We start from the raw sequence: 23,073 nt of genomic DNA, 5'->3' as shown, positions 1-23,073 counted from the left end.
TTCGAGTTTTTAAGCTCATTAAATTCTTAATGAACTGAGATTAAGTTGAGCGATTTAATTATAAATTGTAAGGTTGAAGATTTTAGATTTATTGAATATTGTGGGTAAGGGAAAAAGGGTTTTTGTTTTTAAAATTGTAAGGTTCAAAATTTGAGATTTATTGAATATATTGTGCTAGGGAAAAAGAGTTTTTGTTTTAATAGTAGTGATTGAGACAATAACTAATTAAGTTTATGAAAAGTTAATTTGTTGTGATTGACATAAATGATTTTATTTATTTTTGTTTCATTGCCTAGAACATGTAAGAATGATGGGATGTGACATCAAAGTAGATGGTAATGTATTTCCAAATCAACTCCAATCATCAACTTAATATTGAGTAAGACAGGAAAATAAGTCTCTAATTCATTTTTATTTTTTTGAGGGATTAGTACTTATATGCTGCTGAATTTTTGTCTTTTTTATTGTGAAATTTTAAATGTGTTTTTAGATTGTACAAAATTATTCATTTAAATATGTGTTTAGAAAGTGAACCACACTTGTGTTGATGTGGCAGTTTTATAGCTTCTCCCTAGCATGCTCTCTCTTTCTCTTTGATATATTTTCTCTCCTCAATGTCTTCTTAGTTCACTTTCTTTCCAACGATATCTTCTCAACTCTTTCTCTAGTTGCGTCTCTTCTGTCTCCGACGTCTCTTGCATCTCTTACAATAAATACTATCCTAATCCCATCTTTGATCCCCTCAAACGACATGATGATTATTGATTTGAGCACATCAATGACTTGTTTAACTCAACAGGCCACATAAACGTAGCCTAATTGTAGGAGACATAAAAAATATCGGAGATAGAAAAGACGTAGTCAAAGAGATGTAGTAAAAGAAGAAAAAAGAAGTTGAGGAGATGTTAGAAAATTGTTACGTCAATGCATGTATATGTCATTTGTTGATCAAATATTTAAATAAGTGATTTTATACGATTCAGTTGATATATTTAGAATTACAAAAAATTTAGTTGCATAAAAATATCGTTGATCTAATTTCAATGACATATTTAAAACCACGAAAAGTTTAAAGATTTAAAAAAAAAATACAAAAGTTGATAAATATGCTCTTAGCCTTAATAAAATCGCGACGCGTAATACTATTCGAGAAGGACACGTGTCATATCGCATGAAGAGTGAGGTAAGTAAAGAAGCCTAGTCACTTTCAATCGCCAATTTTTTTCATTGAGATTCAGTTGTTTAATAGAAATCGAGAGTTGAAACTTACTTACAATACTCTCTGTGGCATTCATCATATATTAATTAATTAATATATGGAAGAAGAATCTTGATGCGGGCAAGTTGGTTTAGAATGAAACCAAGGGGCAGAAGCTATGGAAGAAGACGAAGCAAGCCGGTAGGTACCATCAGAGCCAGACTCATTGCCATTCCCGAGAAAGCTTGGTCAACTAGGCGCCGCAAGGACAAGGACTTTTTGGCTCTCGCCCTCGGTTCCGAGAACATGCTTGCTGAAAGCGAATGGTCAACAAATCAAGCACGTCTCGTGCGACGAGGAGATTCGTAAACGGCAGCCACTACAAAAAGCAACCAACACGTCTCTACGTACGAACCTCCTCATTTGTCCTTCCCGACCGTCCGCTGTTCGATCTCCAATGGCTTCCCTTACTCTCGACGCCATCAATACCAAGGTACGATCGGATCAGCCCTCCCCCTCCGCTGCATCCGCCTTTGGAATGTTATCGTTATGTGATCACGATATTAGGCTTCTTCTTTTCAGATCTCAAGTTTTGCAATTCCGTGTTACTGTTCCGCTGTTCCGTCGGTTATCTGGATAGTTTGCCTGTTTGATTCCGATCGATTCTACTTCTCTGTTTCTGGTTTTCTTTGTGTTCTGCTATGTTTTTAGGGCTAATTCTCATTTAAACTCTTTGCGTTTCTCAAACGATCTCTGATTTTTATAATTAAGTTCTGCACATGCTCTTCTTCTACCATTTTTTTTTTCTGGTCTCTAGCGTGATATCATTTAATGGGTTGTTATCGGTTCAATGCTTTGGCATGTAGATACGCCTCAACGAGCTCTCTTAAACAGTGTTCTATTGGTTTCTTGATCTCTGTAGTCTTCTGTCCTTGTATATATGCTGTCATATGCTCCAATACTCTGTTGAACAAATCAGTGTACCAAGTCCTTGAAGAACCTAGTAGTTGCAGAATTTTGGTTGAGTTCACCTGGACGTCCTCGAACCATTTTCTGCTTTAGGGCTCAAAATTAATCTTCCTTTAGAAATTCAGGTAGCCGAAGACCTAGTAGTTGCAGAATTTTGGTTGAGTTCACCTGGACGTCCTCGAACCATTTTCTGCTTTAGGGCTCAAAATTAATCTTCCTTTAGAAATTCAGGTAGCCGAAGAGGTTCACTTTTAGGTTCCATAATTTGTTAAATTAATATTTATGTTAATACTTACTTACTGGAAGATGTTACCATTTTTCTTCCTGGAACTTCTAACTTTACCATATTAATGTTTGTGAACTAATCAAGTTAATTTCAAGTACTAGCACAGTCTAGTGCTTCCTCTTGAGGCTTGATGTATTAGAAATGAGTTTTCTGCATGTCTTTGCCTTTTTCCCTCGTAAAATTCTTCTGGATTACATGCTCTTCCATATGTTCAGCTCTAAATTTTATTTTCTGCCAGGTTTTGAAATGTGAATATGCTGTCCGTGGGGAAATCGTCACTCTAGCCCAGGTGAAATTATTTTTCCTTTGACCTCTGGTGTATTAAATTAAAAGCTTATTATTTATTGGAGATACACTTCTCATAACATTCATATTATTGACAGATGGACACATTTTCACACGGAGATTAGCCCCTTGAAAAATTATGACGAATATAAATAAGCTCTTAAACTGACTGGTAGTTTGGCAAGATAAACATTTGAAATATGGTGGATCTGATCCTGTAGTTATTTCTGCAGTTACTTACCTCTTACAATTCCTTGTATTGTGTTTTTGTTACAGCAATTGCAGCAAGACTTACAAGCAAATCCAGGTTCTCATCCATTTGATGAGGTACCTCTTCCTGCTTCTTCTTTTTTTTTTTTTTAAATCATTGTAATGTCATTATGTTTTTTCTTACAAGTGCAGGCTATAGACGATTTAGTGATAATAAATAATTGAGTGCATTTTGGTATTCATCTAAGGGTTTTCTAGGTTTCTTGACTCAGTTCATTAACATCTTAGTTATCACAATCCTCTGTAAACCATTTGGGCACATCTTTTTATGTTTTAATTAGAGCATAATTTCAATGTCACATGCAACTTACACTTGATGAACTGAGGATAATGCTAATCACAACGTCACTAATTTGTAAATTCTGCTGGTTGACTATATTGCACGCTTGTTTAGGCCCAATGCTGTATGAAAAGTGGAACATTGCATTTCTTTACATAAAAGGCTCCTTCTTCACTCCGTACTAATGCTTCTCATGCAAAGACCACAAGCGTCAAGAAGATTATTTAACACTCAGCCCCCCCCCCCCCCCCCCCACCAAAAAAAAAGAACATAATTTATCAAGAGCTTTTCTGATTCTGTATTTATTATCCCTTTATTGTGACAGATACTTTACTGCAATATTGGAAATCCCCAATCTCTTGGTCAGCAACCAATTACATTTTTTAGAGAGGTTTGTTTGCCGTAATGTTTACCCGATGAAGTATTATATCAACTTTCAGCTTAAGCAATACTTGATTAATCCTATCCTTTTGTTTAGGTTCTTGCATTGTGCGACCATCCATCCATTTTGGCCAGAAGTGAAACTGAAGGGCTATTTAGGTAAGAGAAACTTAGTTTTGTCATGTGTGAAACAATTTGAACTATGATACTCTGGTTCAAGTCCCGAGTTCAAGTCTTTTCACGTGTGTGTGTGCTTTTTTGTGTTTCAAATCTTGTTCAATGTGAGTTTATTTAAGTTGAAGTTCTTGAGAATTAATTTGTCTTTCCCTAAAATGAGGTTATAATTTAAATAATTAATCACCTTGGTTGAGGTGATGAAACAAATGTGAAAATGATACTCTGGTTGTTAAGAGTAATAACAGATACCATGAGAATCAATTTTTTCTGTTTGGTAGATTGTGGCCAAAAAACCAGGAATCGTATGTTTGGTTAATTCTATACTAACAAGAAGAGTCTTAATTCGAATACCGTTATCACAATTATAAGCATTAGATAGATCTTCATTTAGATCCATTTGCTACTGTAAGCTTTTGAATTGTTTTATTAAAGTAGTTACATAGTCCTACTAGTCATGTAACCAATTAAGCTACATGACAATTTGAACTATCATGGCATAGTACTAGTGGATGCGTAGCTTGGACTTCAGATTAAGGCATATAAATACCTGAAGTTGAGAACTGGCTTTTTTTATTTGTTTGGGGACTGGGGGTGGATTTGTGACTTATGCTTGTTACCTCTACGGATTAATTTTCAATCTTTCTTTTATTGTTATATGTATGCTTGATACTCGATTTAAGTGCTCTATGTCTTGTGTAAAGTTCTTTTTCTTCGGTACAGGGCAGTTTGAATTGTGCATTTTCCTATGAAACAAAAGACGAGTATGGACCTGCAGAGTTTGTCTTTGAGTCGATAGGCTGGAGCACTTCATTTTCTTCTTGGTTTATCTTTTACCCAATCTATAAAATATAGTTTACATAAAACCCGCAGTTTGTGCAAGTGCCCCCCAAACACACACACACACACTGTTAGAACATAGACTTTAGTTTCATAATTGTGCTCTGGAAGGTATATCTCAGGTACGTTTATGTCATTCATTTATATATATATATATATATATATATAGAGAGAGAGAGAGAGAGAGAGAGAGAGAGTGCTATGACACACAAAGTGTAAAGAATATTAAAACATCAAATATTGAATTGATTGAAGGACTGCTTACCTTCCTTTCTCTGTTAATTTTATCTCCCTCTGACTTGATTCTTTCTTATTTGGCTTCATAACAAAAGCAGTTCATTTGGAGGCTTGTTTGCCAAAGGCAGGGAGTTCATGTCATGGTTTCAGAAAAAAATAAAAATTAAAAAAAGCAGAATGTGCAGAATGTAGTGATCTTCTTAGTGTAGTACAATTTTAAACAGGTTTTATATTTTGTTGATTATTGATTAGTGCCTTATGCCTTTACTGCATCTTTCCAGCATTGATGCAATAAAGAGAGCTCAACAGATCTTAGATCAAATACCTGGGAAAGCAACTGGTGCTTACAGTCACAGCCAGGTAGCTATTTCCTCTCATGAGGTTGCAGAAAGTTTGAGTTGGTGCATTCGTTACGAAGATACTATGTAATGTTTGTTCATGTAGGGAATCAAGGGATTACGAGATACAATTGCTGCTGGCATTGAAGCCCGAGATAAATTTCCAGCTGACCCTAATGATATTTTCTTGACAGATGGTGCAAGTCCAGCGGTAAGCTTTAGTTTTTATTCCTACTACATATATGAAAAGATTTTCAGAGACTAAAGAATCAAATCTCACTTAACAGTAATGATTTAACTTTTTCTCTTGTTTTAGGTCCATATGATGATGCAGTTACTGATAGGCTCAGAGAAGGATGGAATTATGTGCCCAATTCCTCAGTACCCTTTGTACTCTGCTTCAATTGCCCTCCATGGTGGCACTCTTGTATGTTAACGTTTTTGTGAAAGCTTACACACTTGTTATTTAGGTTTCCCTCTATAGTGGCAATCGTGCATGTTTGTGCTATGAAAGCAAAATTTAAAAACTAAATGTTAGGTTGACCAGGTGTAGTCAAGTTTGAATTTTTGGCTGTGAATAAAGTTATATTAAATTTATGATAGGAACTCACTCTTTTTGGATTGAATTCAATACTAGAACAGTAGAGGAATCAGTGTTTATAAGGATTACAGCAATTGCTAGGATGAGTATAAGCTAAAAACAACCAATCGGCCTATTCGAGAGGGCCTTCTCTCTCCCCACAACAGTTGTCCAGATTTTTTTCTTCCCTTCTCTCTCCTTTCCCCTCACCTTATATACCTTCTCTTCATTCCGTTGCAGCCATGTGAAGGAATATTCTTCCCCTAACCACTTTGGACTCTTCTGCCCCTTACTCAATTTCCTTGGCTACCCTTGATTTTCCCCCCGATTCCCCCCCTCCTTTTACGCCTCTGATAGGTTATATCATGTTGAATTCTGAAATGGCTTGTTGCAGGTTCCTTACTATCTAGATGAAGCAACAGGCTGGGGATTGGAGATTTCTGAGCTCAGGAAGCAATTGCAAGCTGCCAAGTCCTGGGGCATCAATGTCCGGGCCTTGGTTGTAATAAATCCAGGCAATCCGACAGGCCAGGTAAGAAATATTTAGGTTTGGAAGATTAGTTAGAAATCTAAAATAATGTACATTTTGTTTGTCTGTTTGGATTAGACTAATTTTTTGGTTGAGTTATTACCTTGTTGTGCTATGTTTTAACTGTTGGTAATCTATGATTTCAGGTTCTTGCAGAGGGCAACCAGCGGGAAATTGTAGATTTTTGTAAGGAGGAAGGTCTTGTTCTTCTGGCAGATGAAGTGAGTACGTTCTTCAGAATGAGTACTTTTCTAGTAACTTCAAGTTTTACTGAGGACAGGCTGCCATTCATCTCTGGAACTTGAGACTCAGTTCCTGTCTCTGAATATGCTCAATCATTGATCAAACTGTGTGAGGGAATGTGTGCAGGTCTACCAGGAAAATGTTTATGTTGCGGATAAGAAATTTCACTCATTTAAGAAAATTTCCCGATCTATGGGGTATGGTGAAGAGGATATCTCAATAGTATCATTTCAGTCAGTCTCTAAAGGTAATGCTGATTTCCGTTGATCAGATTGATATTTGAATAATGGAATAGGTTAGGTTTAAAGTTGATGAGTTTATTTTTCCTTGCTGGCTTCAGGGTATCATGGGGAGTGTGGGAAACGAGGAGGTTACATGGAGGTCACTGGCTTTCGTCCTGAGATCAGGGAACAAATTTACAAAGTAGCATCTGTGAATCTCTGTTCAAATATCTCTGGTCAAATTCTTGCAAGCCTGGTCATGTGCCCTCCCAAGGTTAATAACTCCCTTTTTAGATTGGTATCTTTGCATAGATCTTCACATAAATGGACTTACAATTCATGAAATTTGTTGAATTCAGTTAGTGGTTGAAAAACAGAGATGATGGGGTAGGTTTTCTAATTTATCATCAGTCCGCATCTAGGATGTTTTGTAACTTCTGTAGCATGATCTATGACTAAGCTTGAGCTTCACCAATCACATTTTATTTTATGCTTGATTTTCCTGTACGTAACTGCTCTAGTATGATTGGTACCACATATACACCGATTTTAAGATTTATGACCTGGGGTACTGGGTACATTAGCAAGACCTAGAATGAGCAAAATTAAGCTACCGTCTAAAGTTCAACTGAGGGGTCATTGTCTTTGTGTAAGAAAACTAATTATTTCTGCTCAGAATCCCTTAAACAGCTTGTACTGTTACAGCTTACAACAACATACCAAGCCTTTATCCCACTAACTGGGTCAGCAAATGTCTGCCACTGTTAAATAAATAAATAAAATTACATTGTTGCCCTGCAGGTCGGAGATGACTCCTACGGGTCTTATTCAGCTGAGAAAGATGCTATCCTTTCGTCTTTAGCAAGACGTGCGAAGGTATTTCAATCAACAATCCCATTTTTTTTTAACTAGCAAAGCGAGATTAGTTAAACAGCAATGAAAGACATGCTTCAGCAAATATTTTACTCTTCATTCTTTCAGTTCAAAATGTGGAAGTTATTCAATAATAATGGAAGTAATATTTCAGAAAAATTGAAAGGGCATCTCCCACTAGGGGCCAAACAAAAATTATTTCTGTTGTTTGTAGTAGGAGTATGTTTCTCAAACAATTTGGTTAAACAGCAATGAAAGACATGTTTCAGCAAATATTTTACTCTCATTCTTTCAGTTCAAAATGTGGAAGTTATTCAATAATAATGGAAGTAATGTTTCAGAAAAATTGAAAGGGCATCCCCACTAGGGGCCAAACAAAAATTATATTTCTGTTGTTTGTAGTAGGAGTATGTTTCTCAAACAATTGGTTATATTTAAAATTAAACTAGTCCTTTTACCAGAACAGTTTAATTATATTTATTTCTGTAGCTGCAAACATTTCTGTTTTACCTTTTCTTTGTTACCAGACGTTAGAAGATGCTTTGAATAGTTTGGAGGGCGTAAAATGTAACAAAACAGAAGGAGCAATGTATCTGTTTCCCCGTATCCATCTGCCCCAGAAAGCAATAAAGGCAGCAGAAGCTGCAAAAACAGCTCCAGACGCATTCTATTGCCGCCTTCTACTTAATGCCACTGGAATAGTAGTTGTCCCAGGATCCGGGTTTGGGCAGGTGAGAATTTTGATAAACTCATATTGAATTTATTTGCTTACTGGTCCCACGTTACTTCTGAAAGTCAATTCTGATAAATTCATATTGAACTACGGTGTCCATAACCAAACTTAGTTTCTGGTGGGATCTCAAGAAAATTGATAGGACTCCGATTAAGTAAAGGAATACACTGCTGGAAGTTCAACTCCAGATTACAAGGAATGAAAAAAAATGTAAACAAAGGAAAAGAATAGGCATTTGAGAGGCCAGAACTCTCCTGTAGAATCTACTCAATTTCTTCACACCTTTCTGTCTCTTCTATTCCCTATTTATAGGTTGTTGTTCTTCCTCCATAACCGCATCTGGTTATGCACATGCTGGTTTGTGAGTTCTGATTCTACCCTTGGTGCACATGCTGGCAGTTATGCAAGCCCAGCTGTGTTACTATTCTGCCATTGACTCCTGAAGTGCCTTTGATAGGTCGGCTGCACCAAGGCCTATCAGTTTCCAGTTTCAAGTGGTTCCTAAACAAAATGTTTGCACGTGTTCATTTGGTTGACTGGTTCCAATATTTATGCATCTCAAACTTACTTACCATAACCAAATTTTCTTGAGTTTTCCCCATTTAATTTGGCAAGTAATTTTTTCTTGATTATTTAGTATCCACTATATCACCCTTTAATGAAATTGATTTATCTGTTTAATGTAGTGTATGAACTAGTCTAAGAATCTGGTGGGTGTGGGACTTGGTGTAGTTTCGAGGTGGGTTAGACTCCAAAGCCCAAATACCTCTCTATAGTCTAGAAGCTAAAGATAGTGATTTGAGGAACCAAGTCTTGATTCGCTTAAAAGTTAGATATTAAATATTAACACCCGAGTGAGTTTGGAAACCCACTGAATTCCCAAAACTTTATCCTAAAACCTAAACCCTTCTCTTGCCTTTTTTTTTTTTTTTTTTTTTCTGCAGCCAAAACTCAGGCCATATGGCAGACTTCACAAAATCCGGTGGGAGAAACCTACATTTATTAAGCTTAACCTCTCGTAGTTTGGAACAATAATTAGAAAATATGAACACACGGAATTAGACTTGTAAGTTCATTATATGCTAAGCAACACTTAAAAATGGCTCACTTGATGACTTCTCTTTATCTTTGGGGTAATAATGATGATGATGATGTTTGTTGCAAGGTTACTGGGACGTGGCATTTCAGGTGTACAATACTGCCGCAAGAAGAGAAGATTCCGGCCATCGTGTCGCGTCTGACGGACTTTCATAAAGGCTTCATGGATCAATATCGTGATTGATTTGGTGATCATCATATAATAATACCAGTTATGGTCTCAGTTTTAACAGTGTAGGTCTTAGTTTCGGATTTTGCCTAAAGAGGCCTCCCTCCCTTTGTTTGGGTAGAATCTTAATAATGTTCATGTTATAACAAGGATAATAGTGATTGGGGGAATAAGTAGCGAGGTGTTAAATTTTGAATGTTAAAAAAATCTAACTAAACCTAGATGAGTTTAGAGATCTCATGGGTTTTCTAAACGTTATTCTAACGACAACGATTAGGTTATGGTAATTATTTTTTGTTAGGTTTTGCAACTTGCATTTTGCCCCAATAAGTAAACAAGAGGCAGAAAAATTATTCTTACTGTGTTTTTTACGTAGGAAGTCTGTATGCACTATATACCGACTTAACTATTTTACGTCTCTTTTACCCTAATACTTATGGGCAAACAATATACGTACACATGCGAAATAAACAAGCACTTGAACTTCACTTATCTCCTCGCTACACTACTGGCTGAATATGCCAGAATTGAGAGTGATTCCTAGACTAGGTTTGGAGAACCTTCAACTTTTGAGAGTGATTCCTACGTTTAAGTGTTGGAATTTGTTTGATTAAGTTTATCAATCAACATTTAATAAACACATCACATACAATACATTTGAGAGCTTACTAGATTCTCCAAACAATATACGTGTTTCCCATAAAAATGTTTTATTTCTTTCTTATAAAAGTGATTTTCAAGATACCATAAATTTGGTAGCAATATCAAAGTCCAAACGTGCACATTGGCACAGAGAAAAAAAAATCCAACGAAAGAGTAGTGGGTTCAATATATGGGGAAAGAGAATTCAAGTCATAGCATCTGCTTAACTAAAAGCAAGCATGGTTTAACACACCAGTTTAAATTCAATCCCAGAAGAGAATTAAAGCATGTCCAAGAGAAGTCCTCGAATAACAACGCTGGAGAGTACATGTAGTTAGAAAGCCCAACCCATTTAATGGAAGATATCGGCTGTGAATGTCCTTTCCTCATAGGCGACTGATAACGGCTTCCACCTCAGGAGGGGTATACAGATGGTAAGTGGGAGCAACCTTTGCAATGTCAACATTACTGGGGGTCACCTGAGATTGGGTAGTAACCATAACCAACCAAGCTCCATCAAAATATATTCGAGGGTGAGAATTAAGTATGTGACATTGGCTTTTGGACTTATAAAATAAATTAACCCAAAAAAAAAAGCAAAGGAAATCAGAAGACGAAACATAAAGGTGGGCTAAACCTTTTCTTCCATGACTTGTTTGAGGATAGAAAGAGCTACTGTTTCTGCTTCTTTAAGTGTCATGTCCTGCAAATGAATAATGAACTCAATGAATCTACATAGAATGTTGGGAGCAGACTGCAGAAGGTTTTTAAGCATGCGTAAAATAGGAGGTGGAAAAAGAATTACAGATACCATGGATAGCATGTCTGGTAGTTCAATTATATGGATTAAATGTGCATAATAAACAGTACATGAGTAGGCCCCAAACAGAAGTTACCCAAGTCCATAATATACCTTGTTATGCTGCTCCTGCAACGAGCTGTCAGCACCTTCAGAACCCGATCCAATGGCTTTGGCATCGCACTGCCAGAATGTGCCTGATGGATCTGTGTAGTATCTGCAAGAGATCAAAATAATGGCAGCTAAGAAAATGAACGAGAACCAACCAAAAGGTGGAAATACTTTAGGTTTGAACTGCCCAAGAAATCTAATCAGAAGCCATGGAAAGAAGATGCAGCAGCAAAGTTTTCTTAGTGTGGTCTACAAGTCAAATCAGGCTAAATAACTTGACCGAACACCTGGATCATTACATGCTGTGTGTGATTGCCTGTGATAACATACAGGTGTTGAGATAAGAGCATATTCTGAAGGTGACCAGTCTACAAGCTCAACTTAACTGGATATGTTCAATGAATTTGAAAAGACAAAATGCCTTGAGCTATCTTGGCAAGATGGAGCCAGGGTTCAAACATTCAATTTGAAACAAACTCAATTTTCATGCTACACTGAGTAGCCCATTACCTAAACTTTGTGCGTAGCAAGCAGCATCTTAGGAACCTAGTGATTCTTAAGACTTCATCAGCCACAAGAGCTGCTGAGAAAAGCACCTGGCAGCACTGAGCCCACATAGTGCAAAAGTTGCAGGTCCAGAAACAGAAGCCAAAGTAATAATGCTGCTTATGACACTGGCTACGAGGACATGTACAATCTTATCATAGAAAATGAAAATCAGTAGCAGGCCTTGAGGTAATGAAACAAGAGGGCCATTAACATCGCTGTCGACATTGAGCAGGTAATAGGTTTTGGAAGCCTATGATTTAATCACAAAGCCTAACCAGGTTTGAAATCCATCAGGCAGCTCCTTGTAGTGAGAATGCGCAAACGCAGTATGGTAATATCAAATGCATTTTCCAAGGCACTCACCTCCTTCCTCTCTTATTCTACTTCCTATCTAGTTCCATAGCCGCCCTCTTGTCATGGATCAGAACATTGGAATAGCAGAAATGCCGCTTACAACTCGGGGGGGGACCTGAAGTGGAGGGGCCTAGTTCTCTCAGATTCCCCTTATATTTTAATCAGTATGTGTCACCAACAAACTGTCAAAGATTTATATGCTTTGGTAGGATATTAGGTAATTTTTGAAGTCGATTAAAGTTACATATCATTGTGACCATATTGCTCCAGAACAGTTTTTAACTCTTAACCTTGTGATTAATTTATACAAAAATTACTTAAAACCATGCATAAGACAGTATTCGCATAGTGTGGACCTTATATCACTCTAGTCCACAGCCTGCCTAGCACCTAGGTTCTGTGACACCAAATCAAAATCAGAAGGTTAAAACACAGAATTTTTTTTTTTTATATTTTGGATAAGCATGCATATTATTATTTTTTAGTTGTTCGTTTTGGGGGGGAGAGTTCACATCATAACTGCTTAGTTAATACTAAGGCTGAATTACATTGGAAACAAAATTTTTAAGACATCATATTAAAAACTGAATTTGCACTTACAAGCTAGGTCCATTCTCATCATGGCCAGCAATGAGAAGAGATACTCCAAATGGTCGAGACTGAAAATAAAGGCATCAAACATTAGGAAACACATGGATAGAAGTGGGAAATAAATCTGATGCACAAAAGTTGTATGGAGTCTTATGGCTGCTGCTCATGTCCAGAATAAAGGACTCTGAAATGCATAGCAAAAAAAAGATGAAATCCCAAAGCATGATGCAGCAAATGACTACATATTACTCATAGAAAGTTAACAGAATAAAGTCAGACGGAATGAAGATCACATTCCCAGTTATCCAAAGTTCAAGATAGGCATATAAGCCTCCAGAGATTCAATATGCTGAATATATCCATAAGGAGGCAAAAAAATTTCCCCTTCATATAACAGTAAAATGGAGACAGATGACATTTACAGATCCAAGAATAAACAGCAAATATTACATTTAGCTTATTAGCAGCCATAGATCTCATAGCAGATGGCACAAGAACCAAGGATGAACCGCTACATTTGGGATTTAACAATCTTCTCAACATTTCTATGTTGAAGTTACGGGGCTACCAGCAAATTACCTTAACAAAAACTATTCTCAGAGTCCAAGCTCTGAGACTCTGATCTCCAATTATAAGAATTGTACCATGCCAGCACAACAACAAATGACCTAATGGAGGATACGTGGGAAGAGACTATTGGCCACCAAATTACCAAAAACACACAAAACTAATACATACCTGAACCTAACAAAAAATTGAACACGCAGATTTGAAAAGTTTCAGTCCATGGGGAGTGGAAAGATAATTGCCTTCTATTTTCATTTTTATTGGTTTTGTACAGTACAGAGAATATGGTCATGGATAAGATGGCTAGAGGTCTAGATTCATGCAGCTGACCCACCTAGTTGGATTAAGGCTTGTGATTGTTGGTTCCATATACATAAATGAACTTCTATTAAATATTATATTTGCAGTCCTAACATCCTGAGTTCTAAAACAACTGGTGACCAGTGACTTCAAAATGCAACTTGGTTTCATAATGCTCTCACCAGGATTATCTCAAATACAAACTTGTCATGATGAATGAAAGCAAGAACAAGCAAGGACAATACTACTAGTTAAATTTTCACAAGAGCAAGATAACAAATAACTGTTCCAGATAAGTAATGCAAGTGACATTAGGATAAAGTGTGAATGGAACCACAGCATACAGACCAGGCATGATAAAAATATTTGACCCAAAATGTGCAACCAATAAGAGTAATTATCAGTAGAGACGGGCAACTGACCATAGATTCTTCATCCCCTTCACCAAATCGCAGGGCCAAATCACACAGAGCTTGTGTAGTAGACTCAACAGTCATGGCCTCCCCATACGAGAACCTATGATTCTGTTGAAAAGAAAGTTAAATTATGTGATCATTGCTACTCTACTGGGAAAAAAAATATTGTAATGATGTTGATAATTACTTGGGTTTCAACTCGTGCATGTTCAACAAGCGTACGAGCATCGGCAATCAATCCACTCATTGCACATCCTATGTGCTCATCAATTTCCATAATTTTCTCCACACTGCTTGGTTCCTGTATTTAAGTAATTATCACATGATGTTCCAATGCTTTTAGATTACCAGGTCAAAAGAACACACCTTTGACAAGTAGAACAAAGGCCAGCTTCAAACTCTACCAGTTGATAAACTAGTAAATAAAACACAAACAACAATGGCAAACTACTCTCTATCTATCTGTGTAGTAACTTTTGCAGTTGAACATAGCAATGGAGCTTGGCCACTTGCATTTGCTAATTATTCAAGCATTCTACACCGTTGGAAGACAATATCATCCAAAAAAGCATTCCTAATGTTCTATTAGGGCTTGTTTCATAGGCATTTTAATTTTCTGTTTTCATTTTCAAAAGGGTGTGGAAAGAAGAAAAAATGCTTTCACAATTTTCATTTTGTTTACATTTTTCAGCCCTCCCCTACTCTCTTGCCACAGGAAACCAAAGTCACCAACATCTGAGGGAGTCCCGGCAAACCTGGCAACAACAAGAGAAGGCGAGGAAAAAAGGAAAAAATGCAAAAAGCAAACACAAAACTGAAAGGAAATCATAGTTATCATTTATCAAACAAGAACTTTTCTTTTTTGGAATGAAAACAGAAAACCATAAACTAAAACAAAAAGCTGTCAAATGGCCCCCTAGTTGTTCATTTATTTTCTTTCACTGTCTTCCTTTTATCTTCACATTTTCTTTATCATTATCCAACATGGATAGAATCGAAATGAACAATTTGATTATGCCGAATTATTACATAGAAATATCATTATTTGATTTATCTAAGTTCAATTGTGACTTCTTGATTTGAATATTGGAAGTATTTAAAAAAGGCTCAGACTAAGTAAGAATAGATAATTATAAAATTCTATTTTCAATTTAGATAGTTTAAGTTAGTACATATCTTGATTTTTTTATTAACCCTTTCAAAAGAGATAAGATCTGGTAAATCAAAAAAAATTAAGAATAAAAGAACTTTTCTTTTTTTATGGAACATATATCTCAATATGCATGGATCATACCCTTTGTTCCACTTCCAGTTCCTGTGTTAATAGGAGAGGGACTTCTTCTTTGATTCACATGGTTCTCGCCGGCTTACACAAAGTTTTCTATATACGCTCTATTTTGTTTATATTCATTGGAGACTTTCTTAAATTTAATTAGACATTAATGTAAAGGAACCATAACTATGTAGTCCTATTCCTAAAAGATTGACCCCAAAGTAGCATATCCACATTATAAGAAAGCCTATACAAGCCACAATTGCAGAATTTGCAGGAGTCAACTTTCTATTTGTTTGAGTATGTAAATAAATTGCGAATACGGTCCAAGCAATAAATGCCCAAATTTCCTTTGAGACTTCTTCTTTTTATTATTATTTGTGTGTTTGGCGGATGGGAGTTAATAAAATATATACCTACATCCACCATGGAAAGCATTTAACCCTTAAATGTCCCCTAATTGCTTGCACCTCTTACAAAAACTTCAAGCTTTTCAGCATCTTTGTCTCTTGTCACTCATTATTGCATGTTAAACTCTCTGTATCTCTTTGCTTATTACATAACAACCTCAGAAATTCTAGTAAAACAATCCTTATCTCAAGATAATTAGTATACATAGTCCCTTCCTTCCTCCCTCCGCAGTTGAACATAACAAAGAAGAAACAGATGATCTATTGTCATTGCAAGTCCACTTCCCCGGATTTGGCAATCTATAGTCATTTATTCTGTTGTTTCACACAGACGGCCCAATAAGAAGTAGCCAGTGCTTCTCATTGAAGATAATATAAAGATCTATTCCTATTTCTTCTTCCAAAGATTTGATTCTCCAATTTTCACACTTGGCTTATCTCAGTCATTTTTTAGTTACCAAAACAAATAAGTTCCAACATTTCAGCCAGACAAAAATCATCATCATTAATTACACCTTATCCTAACTAAATTTTGGTTGGTGGCACGGTATTCATAATGTCAATTGACTTCTAAAAGTCAAACTGACAATATAAATCCATGCAAAATAACAATATGGCAAAATTTTACATTGGATGCCTTTCTTGATGCAACCCTCTAGCAAGGAAATGATGAGATAAAGTTCCAACACCATCTTCATATGAAAACATTTCATGAGATGACAATGAATGAAGATAATTGATATGGTCATGTTTCATCACATAGTTGATATTGTGAAACCAACCTATACAACATGAAAGCACAACATTCCTCCATATAAAAATAATAAAGAAAAAACCATCTTCACAAAACAATACCAGAAATAAGCAGAATATAGTGCCATTAGTCTAACATAAAACAAAGCTAAGGAGACAAACCAGTAGGGGTGAAGTAATACGCTTTTCAACAGCAAGAACAACTCCTTCCTTGGTTTTTATCCCAATTGCAGTGGAACCCAGCTGTGATTATTACCAAAAATAAAAAATAAAAATTAAAAAAAATCAGCCAAATCCAATCTAGTTGCCAATAGTAGAAGTGCAAGCACACAAACAACATTCTTTTCGACCTCCCTTCTCGTGTCCAGACGCACTCTCTCCTCCTTATATGAACACTTCATTCTTTTCTCTATTTCTCCCTCCAAAATATTAACACTTGTAGGAGGTGTGATTACTTTAATATCTGCTCATTCCAAAATTCCCTTGCTAAATGAATTCACTCATATAATCAACATCTTTTAGGGATAAATACGTCATTTAATAAAGCAATATTGACTAGGTTTCCATTTGAGAACAGGCCCATCGCTAAGAACAGTTAAGGAGGGACGTCTGCCCCTTCGCCCTATCAAATTGCAATTACTACCCTTACATTTTTCTAGCCTGGGTCACTATATAGCATATATGCAACACCCCCCCCCCCCCCCCCCCCAACAACATAGTTTCCTCCTTCCCTCCTCTGTTCAAAGAGAAAGCTAATCGAAGTGGTGTTCTCCCTTAATGATTCAATGTAGGTGAATAGATGTGTAGTAATTACAGTAAGGAAAAAATAAATTTTCTCACCCAGCCAAAAGCCAATCTAGTTCCAAATGCACAAGTGTTAAGAGAGAGAGAGAGGAGGTAACCTTGATTGCTTCAATGGCATATTCAACCTGAAACAGTCGACCTTCTGGAGAGAAGGTATTAACACCTCTATCGTACTCAGTCCTACAATCATATCCCCGAAAAACAAATGAACTTCAGCATAGTACAGATAAACATACTAAAATAGTCATTTGGAATACACAGCGACGATCCCAAGCAGAAACGGGAAAAAAAAAAACCCAGATTCGAAATCAAAGTGCACTGACCTTGTGAGAAACATCTTCGATTCGAATTCCGATCAAAGACTCTTCGAATCTGCGAAAGCACATAATGATTTGTGACGAGGAAAATGCAACAATCTGTCGGCTAATCGACAAAGAAAGTAAAGGCGGAATTACACAACGACCAGTTCAAGCGAAGATGATTTTACCTCTGTGTTAGCGAAATGCAAAGAGACGAGCGAGAGAGAGAGAGAGAGAGAGAAGCTCTGGATTTAAAAGTATTCTGTCCCCAAATAACCCTTCTTGCGAGACAAGACAACTTTAGTTTGTTGGGCTGAGGACACTTGAGCTTAGGCGTATCATTGGGCCTTGAATGGCCCAACTTAGAAATTTAGGGCTTTGTTTTAAGGAAATTAAAATTCCAACAATATCTTTTAGATTAGTTTTTTATTTTTTCAACTCCCCCACCTAATTGTGCGTAAGAGTAATATAAAGAGTAATGGTTAAGATATAATAAGTATACTTTATTTTTGAACAAAATTCATTTATTAGTCCAATTCAAGTGAGTTTTAATTTTATTACAACAACAATAACAACATATCCAATTTTATCCTATTATGTGAGGTCGGCTATATGAATTTTAGACTTTCATGTATTTCTGTCTTTTGTCATATTTTTATTTAAATCCATATACTTCATATCAAACTTTAATATCTCTCCCAAAGTCTTTTTGGATCTGCCTCTACCTCTTTTTTTGACTAATTATTCCATTTCATCAACTCTCTTAACAGAAACATCTTTTGATCTCCTTCTCACATGACCAAACTATCTTAATTTTAATGCACTAATTTTTTTCTTATTGGCATCAATAGAATTATTAGTGTTCCTTTGCCTTGACATAAGGTGACTCCATCGACAGGAGATGAATTTATTTACATATAAGTATTTAATAAATACTTAATTTGAATTTTTTCAACTCCCTCACGTCTAAAAAAACAGTGTTCATTCAGTCCAGATCAAATCCATATTAGAATTTCTAAAATTCTCAGGTCAAAAACTAAATCATTTAGAGCCTAAGAATGGAGCAATTCAGTCTAATCTAATCTAGTCCAATCTAATCTTGAATATTTTTTTTTTTTAATATAAAATTTATAATATATATTAATTGTATTCGATTTTGATTCTTAGACTAATCTGAATCGAACCAAAAATCAATTAAACCTTATAAGAGGACTCTAAAGTTGACCGATCCAAATCGAATTATGTATATCCTTATCTTTAAAGAGCCAAAAATAAATTACTCACAAAAAACAATTGCATAGGAAACTTTTCCGTTTTCCAAACTACCTCAAAATGATCCCTTTTCAATCTTAGTTACTTGTGGATCCATCCAACTTCCATTACTGGGATCCCTTGAGCTGGAATTGTGGATGAAAGATGAGGATCCCTTTGGAGAAAATGCAAACTCAAGAGAATACTTTTGTTGGGGAACATATATATATATGTAATCCTTTGATCTAAAGACGATGGTTATTACAAGGAAAGCAGCCACAAGAAGCTTGGGCTTGGTGCTGGTGCTGCCGGTTCACCACCTTCTGCGCTTGTATGGTTGCCCTGTAAATCTGCTCGCCGTGTTGCAGCCGGGCTGCCGCCCTCCACTCCTCTGCTTTTCTATGGACAACAGCCATCCTCTTCATCAACTTCTCCTCCAAATCTGATCTCATTCTGTGGATTTTCACCTGAAAATTAACACCCATTTAGTTGAAGTGATTGGGGAAAGGTCTGGTGTTCGAGTTCCCCCTGAACAACCTCTCCTTCCTTAGGGCTTGGCTGGTCACACCTCGTGAGATTACTTAAGGGTTTGGGAAATGAGAGTTGGGACTGGAGATCCTAGTAACTTCCCCAAACTTTATCCTTCTTTCTTCTACATTATTGATGCTCCTTCAAATTCAAACTTGTCCCCTTTTCTAAGGAGTAAAAGTTCATTGTGATCCTCCCCAGTTCCCTAGAACTTTGGAAATGCAGGAACAGTCACATGGGGCTAATGGGACAAAATTTGTCTGGCATGAACAAGGGTCTGTGTAAAAGTATATGCATTTTAAGGGCACTTTCTCTTGCCTTTTCTTTTTTCTTTCCAAAACGTGTGAAAGGGTGATGGTGAAATGCACATCGGTTGAAGGAAGACACTCTGAACAGTAAACACAAACACAGCCAGCGGGTGGCTCGAGGAAGAAACCAACAACGAACTGTCAAACCCAGCCTTCCTTCCTAGTCAACGTAACTCAGCCACTGGCCAGACTTTTGCAATTTCATATAAGCTTCTTCTGTCCAATGGGCAATGGATGATAAGGAAATAGAGAACTATATCAATGGAAAATTCGTGTTGTTAACAAAATTTAATTTATTTTTTTAAGTTTACCCTAATCACGATCACGAAAATGACAGACACACAAAACACCTTCTCGAGATGATTTGGATGTAAAATATGGACTGGCTTGAATTCTGCTGGCAGAACCAATGAAAGCCAGGAACAAATAAGGAGTGGAGAACTACCTCAAGCTTTCTCGACTGAGCTTCTGCTTTGGCACTTTGGAGATTCACCCAAGCTTGTATTTTTGCTTCTTCTCTCTGGTACCTGTAAATTGCAACTCCAAATCACGACTTGGCATCAAGAAGAAGACAGAATGCATAATTAGATGTGGGACTTCACTGAAGTTCGGATAATCGGGTTCATATTTAGTATCAGGCCCGGCCCGCGCGATATAGATCGAATCTAGACCACATCCGATGACAGATAATGGGCAGTGCAGTCAGAGAAGAAGGCCCATTTACCTGAGACAACACTTGTTCTTTTCCTCTTCTTCCCAGTTTGAAACAGCCCTGGACTCTGAAACACTTTTCCTGCATTCATTCCCAATCTCAGAGTGCCTCAAGCTCTTTGATATGTCCTCTTCTTCCTCTTCCCTTGAACTCCAAGTTGAAACCAATGAATCAATCTGTGTTCCAAGCTGCAGCTTGGCTAAATGGCATTGTTGCAGATGGGCGATATCAATGGCTGCGTTGCTGCCATTTGAGCTCACCAAGCTCAATGGGCCAGATCGGCTCGCCGGGGTGTTGTGCCGGGCAGGCGACGAGCTCTTGAACGGCGTGTGGCATCTTGAAGTTGTGGAGCTGCCGAGAGGAGTCATCTCTGTCCCAACATCCTTGTGTTTAACCTCAACAGCCACCTCTGTTGCTGCATCTTTCATGGCTTTCTCCACCATGTTTGAGCCTCCAAACAATAACCCTTCATTGACTGGCTCTGAGCACCTCAACCCAGAAAATTTTGGTTCCACTACCTCGTTTGTGAACTTATCTGCAGACCAAAAACCCAAATGGACGTCCAACAAGATGAAAATCATACAGAAAATGGGGAAAGAAACAAAATTAGGCAAAGTTGAGAAGTCATGTAAGGCTTTTAGAAAGTGCATGGAAAAAGGGACACGGGTTTGAAGAAAGGTTTGCTACCTTTTAGAAGTACATCTGCCAAAGGCAAAGCTACAGAGCCATGGATGCTTGGCAAAGCCTTGGAGATCTTTTCCTCAGTGACCCTTGATTTCTCTGCAAATACCTCAACTTGTGGCCTAAACCCATCAATTTGCTTGAAAATCTTTGAGGGTTCTGATGATTTTTGGGCATGGTGATTATAAACAGGAGAGTCGTGGCAGGAGCTGCTGCCATTGAGCCACTTTTCTGCATCATGCCACTTGGAAGGGAAGCTCTTTCTTGAAAGACCAGAAGCACTGAAGCTGAAAATGGGCCTACCCGGTGTGGATGGAGCTTCCACATTGTTCCTGATCTTTCTGCTCTCTAGGCCTTTATGGTTCGCCATTGGGAATGAAGACTTCACAAACTCAGAAGTTTCCTTGAGATTGAGCTTGCAAAGTGGGTCAACAGAGAAGGCATCTGCAAATGGCTCCTGAAATCAAAAAGACCCCAAAAATGAGAGAAAAACAAGCCACAGGGTTAGTGGATGCCATGAAGACAAGGCAAAGGCATGACATACCCCATTAGATGCTAAAAGGGGGGGACCTTCCAAGTATTTAGGGCTTGTGAGATCCATAGCTAGAGATGAATTGAATGGCTTGAAGGGCTCTTAACTTGAAAGAGGAACCATTTTCATCTTTGAGAAAGGCACAATAATGAGCCCGTAACTGGTTAACTTAGCAAAACCTTGACCTTTGTCCAAAACCCCATTCCACAATTATTACCTACCCTCCATCAAGCAAACAAGCAAGCTCAAGCTCATGCTCGGGGCTGGGCTTGATAATGAACAAGTGGGAATAATATAGAAGAGGAGGAAGGAGACGAAACAGTCCTTCATAAAAAGAAGAGGGGAGCTTCTGCTTTGGGAGTAGAGAAATTAGTCAAGAGACTCGGTGGGAAAAGAGAAACATGGATAAATTAAGCAGCAAATTAAAGCCCTTTGCTCATGGTGAATTAATTACCAGGGGAAGCTTCTTGTTGGGTTTAAAGTGCATATTATTACAGGTCTCCCAATAATAATAATAATGTTGTTGCATTGCAGCTGGGCAGTGCCTTTCTTCGTCTTCCTGCTAGCATATCTGGTATCTGGCAATGCTACATGCTGTCATGTTGGCAAAATTGTGATGCCCAAAACCAGCCTTCTCGAGGCTCCTACTTTTATTAGTGCCAAAATGGTAATGATCTGAACTTAATCAGTGCCTACTGCCTAGCCTAGGTGCCTTGCAAAAGGGCTGCCCACCTATCTTTCCTAAATGTTTTTTTTGTGTACATTATTTTCTAGAAATTTATATTCTCATATTTTTTTTTTATATAAAATGCTGTATCATCTATGATAGCAAAGCTTAAAGTTCAATTTTCTATGGTAAATTATAGTGAGACCCCTCTAATTTTGTAATTTGCAATAGAACCTTATAGTGAGACCCCTCTAAAGTTCTTTTTTTTTTTTTGCACAACACCCCTCCATTAAGTCAATAACCTAAATAAACTGTTTTTCCTATGATATTTGAATTATGCATTATTTCCAAACTATAGAGTTTAAGTGCTATTCAAAGTAAAATCAAAAAGACTCGACAAGGTCTGGAAAAAAAAAATTCAAAGACATATTTAGGCTACGAAAGTCTTTTATGAAAATAATTCATGTCACAAGAAATGCAAGTGCAATTTATTACTTTTTGAATATGCTCTAATGCTTACCCATGTTAACAAATTTGGGCTTGGATCTGTCAGCCTGTATTGCAGCCCTACTAGGAGGAGGGTAGGGCTTGGCTGGTGCAATAAGGCTAGGCCGAGGCCTTTAAATTATTAAGGCTTTCCTTTTGTATGGGGGCAAGTTCCATGTGGAAGAGCCTTTTTCTACTGTTATTTCTGTCCTGTTCTTTGCCTGGTTTCTTCACCCTTCTCCTCCTTCCACCCCTGTCAAATTATGGTATAAATCACGTGCACACAACGATGCTTGGTCCATTTTCCTAATAAATTATCAATTAAAATAAAATAAA

The 23,073-nt window shown here is 37.2% G+C and overlaps 3 protein-coding genes across 6 annotated transcripts; 1 reads left to right on the top strand and 2 right to left on the bottom strand.

The window, feature by feature from the left end:
• Window positions 1-1,387: 1,387 nt before the first annotated feature.
• Window positions 1,388-10,062, top strand: LOC127794359 (alanine aminotransferase 2, mitochondrial-like). Of its 3 annotated transcripts, none has more exons than XM_052325385.1 (16): window positions 1,388-1,691; window positions 2,692-2,742; window positions 3,015-3,065; window positions 3,614-3,679; window positions 3,767-3,828; window positions 4,572-4,667; window positions 5,202-5,280; window positions 5,365-5,469; window positions 5,575-5,685; window positions 6,233-6,370; window positions 6,514-6,588; window positions 6,737-6,857; window positions 6,951-7,105; window positions 7,633-7,707; window positions 8,232-8,435; window positions 9,382-9,578. In XM_052325385.1, the coding sequence occupies exons 1-16, from the start codon at window positions 1,656-1,658 to the stop codon at window positions 9,457-9,459; spliced, it is 1,503 nt and encodes a 500-aa protein (XP_052181345.1). In that variant the 5' UTR covers window positions 1,388-1,655; the 3' UTR covers window positions 9,460-9,578. The 3 variants fall into 3 exon arrangements, with proteins under 3 accessions (XP_052181345.1, XP_052181344.1, XP_052181346.1); XM_052325384.1 differs by lacking the exon at window positions 9,382-9,578 and adding an exon at window positions 9,603-10,062 and having other exon boundaries at window positions 1,394-1,691; XM_052325386.1 differs by lacking the exons at window positions 4,572-4,667; window positions 9,382-9,578 and adding an exon at window positions 9,603-10,062 and having other exon boundaries at window positions 1,398-1,691.
• Window positions 10,063-10,508: 446 nt separating this feature from the next.
• LOC127794361 (proteasome subunit alpha type-5) lies at window positions 10,509-17,880 on the bottom strand. Its single transcript, XM_052325387.1, has 10 exons — window positions 17,761-17,880; window positions 17,597-17,645; window positions 17,372-17,453; window positions 16,632-16,712; window positions 14,221-14,334; window positions 14,040-14,141; window positions 12,760-12,818; window positions 11,260-11,362; window positions 10,984-11,049; window positions 10,509-10,825 (listed from the first exon to the last, which is right to left on the bottom strand). The coding sequence occupies exons 2-10, from the start codon at window positions 17,608-17,610 to the stop codon at window positions 10,733-10,735; spliced, it is 714 nt and encodes a 237-aa protein (XP_052181347.1). The 5' UTR covers window positions 17,611-17,645; window positions 17,761-17,880; the 3' UTR covers window positions 10,509-10,732.
• Window positions 17,881-18,864: 984 nt separating this feature from the next.
• Window positions 18,865-21,937, bottom strand: LOC127793964 (uncharacterized). Of its 2 annotated transcripts, none has more exons than XM_052324800.1 (5): window positions 21,597-21,936; window positions 21,059-21,509; window positions 20,384-20,906; window positions 20,105-20,186; window positions 18,865-19,290 (listed from the first exon to the last, which is right to left on the bottom strand). In XM_052324800.1, the coding sequence occupies exons 1-5, from the start codon at window positions 21,651-21,653 to the stop codon at window positions 19,069-19,071; spliced, it is 1,335 nt and encodes a 444-aa protein (XP_052180760.1). In that variant the 5' UTR covers window positions 21,654-21,936; the 3' UTR covers window positions 18,865-19,068. The 2 variants fall into 2 exon arrangements, with proteins under 2 accessions (XP_052180760.1, XP_052180761.1); XM_052324801.1 differs by having other exon boundaries at window positions 19,148-19,875; window positions 21,597-21,937.
• Window positions 21,938-23,073: the final 1,136 nt, after the last annotated feature.

This window comes from Diospyros lotus, chromosome 2 (genome assembly GCF_014633365.1).
Source record: "Diospyros lotus cultivar Yz01 chromosome 2, ASM1463336v1, whole genome shotgun sequence".
NCBI lineage: Eukaryota > Viridiplantae > Streptophyta > Magnoliopsida > Ericales > Ebenaceae > Diospyros > Diospyros lotus.
This window is presented reverse-complemented; position numbering and strand designations above follow the sequence as displayed.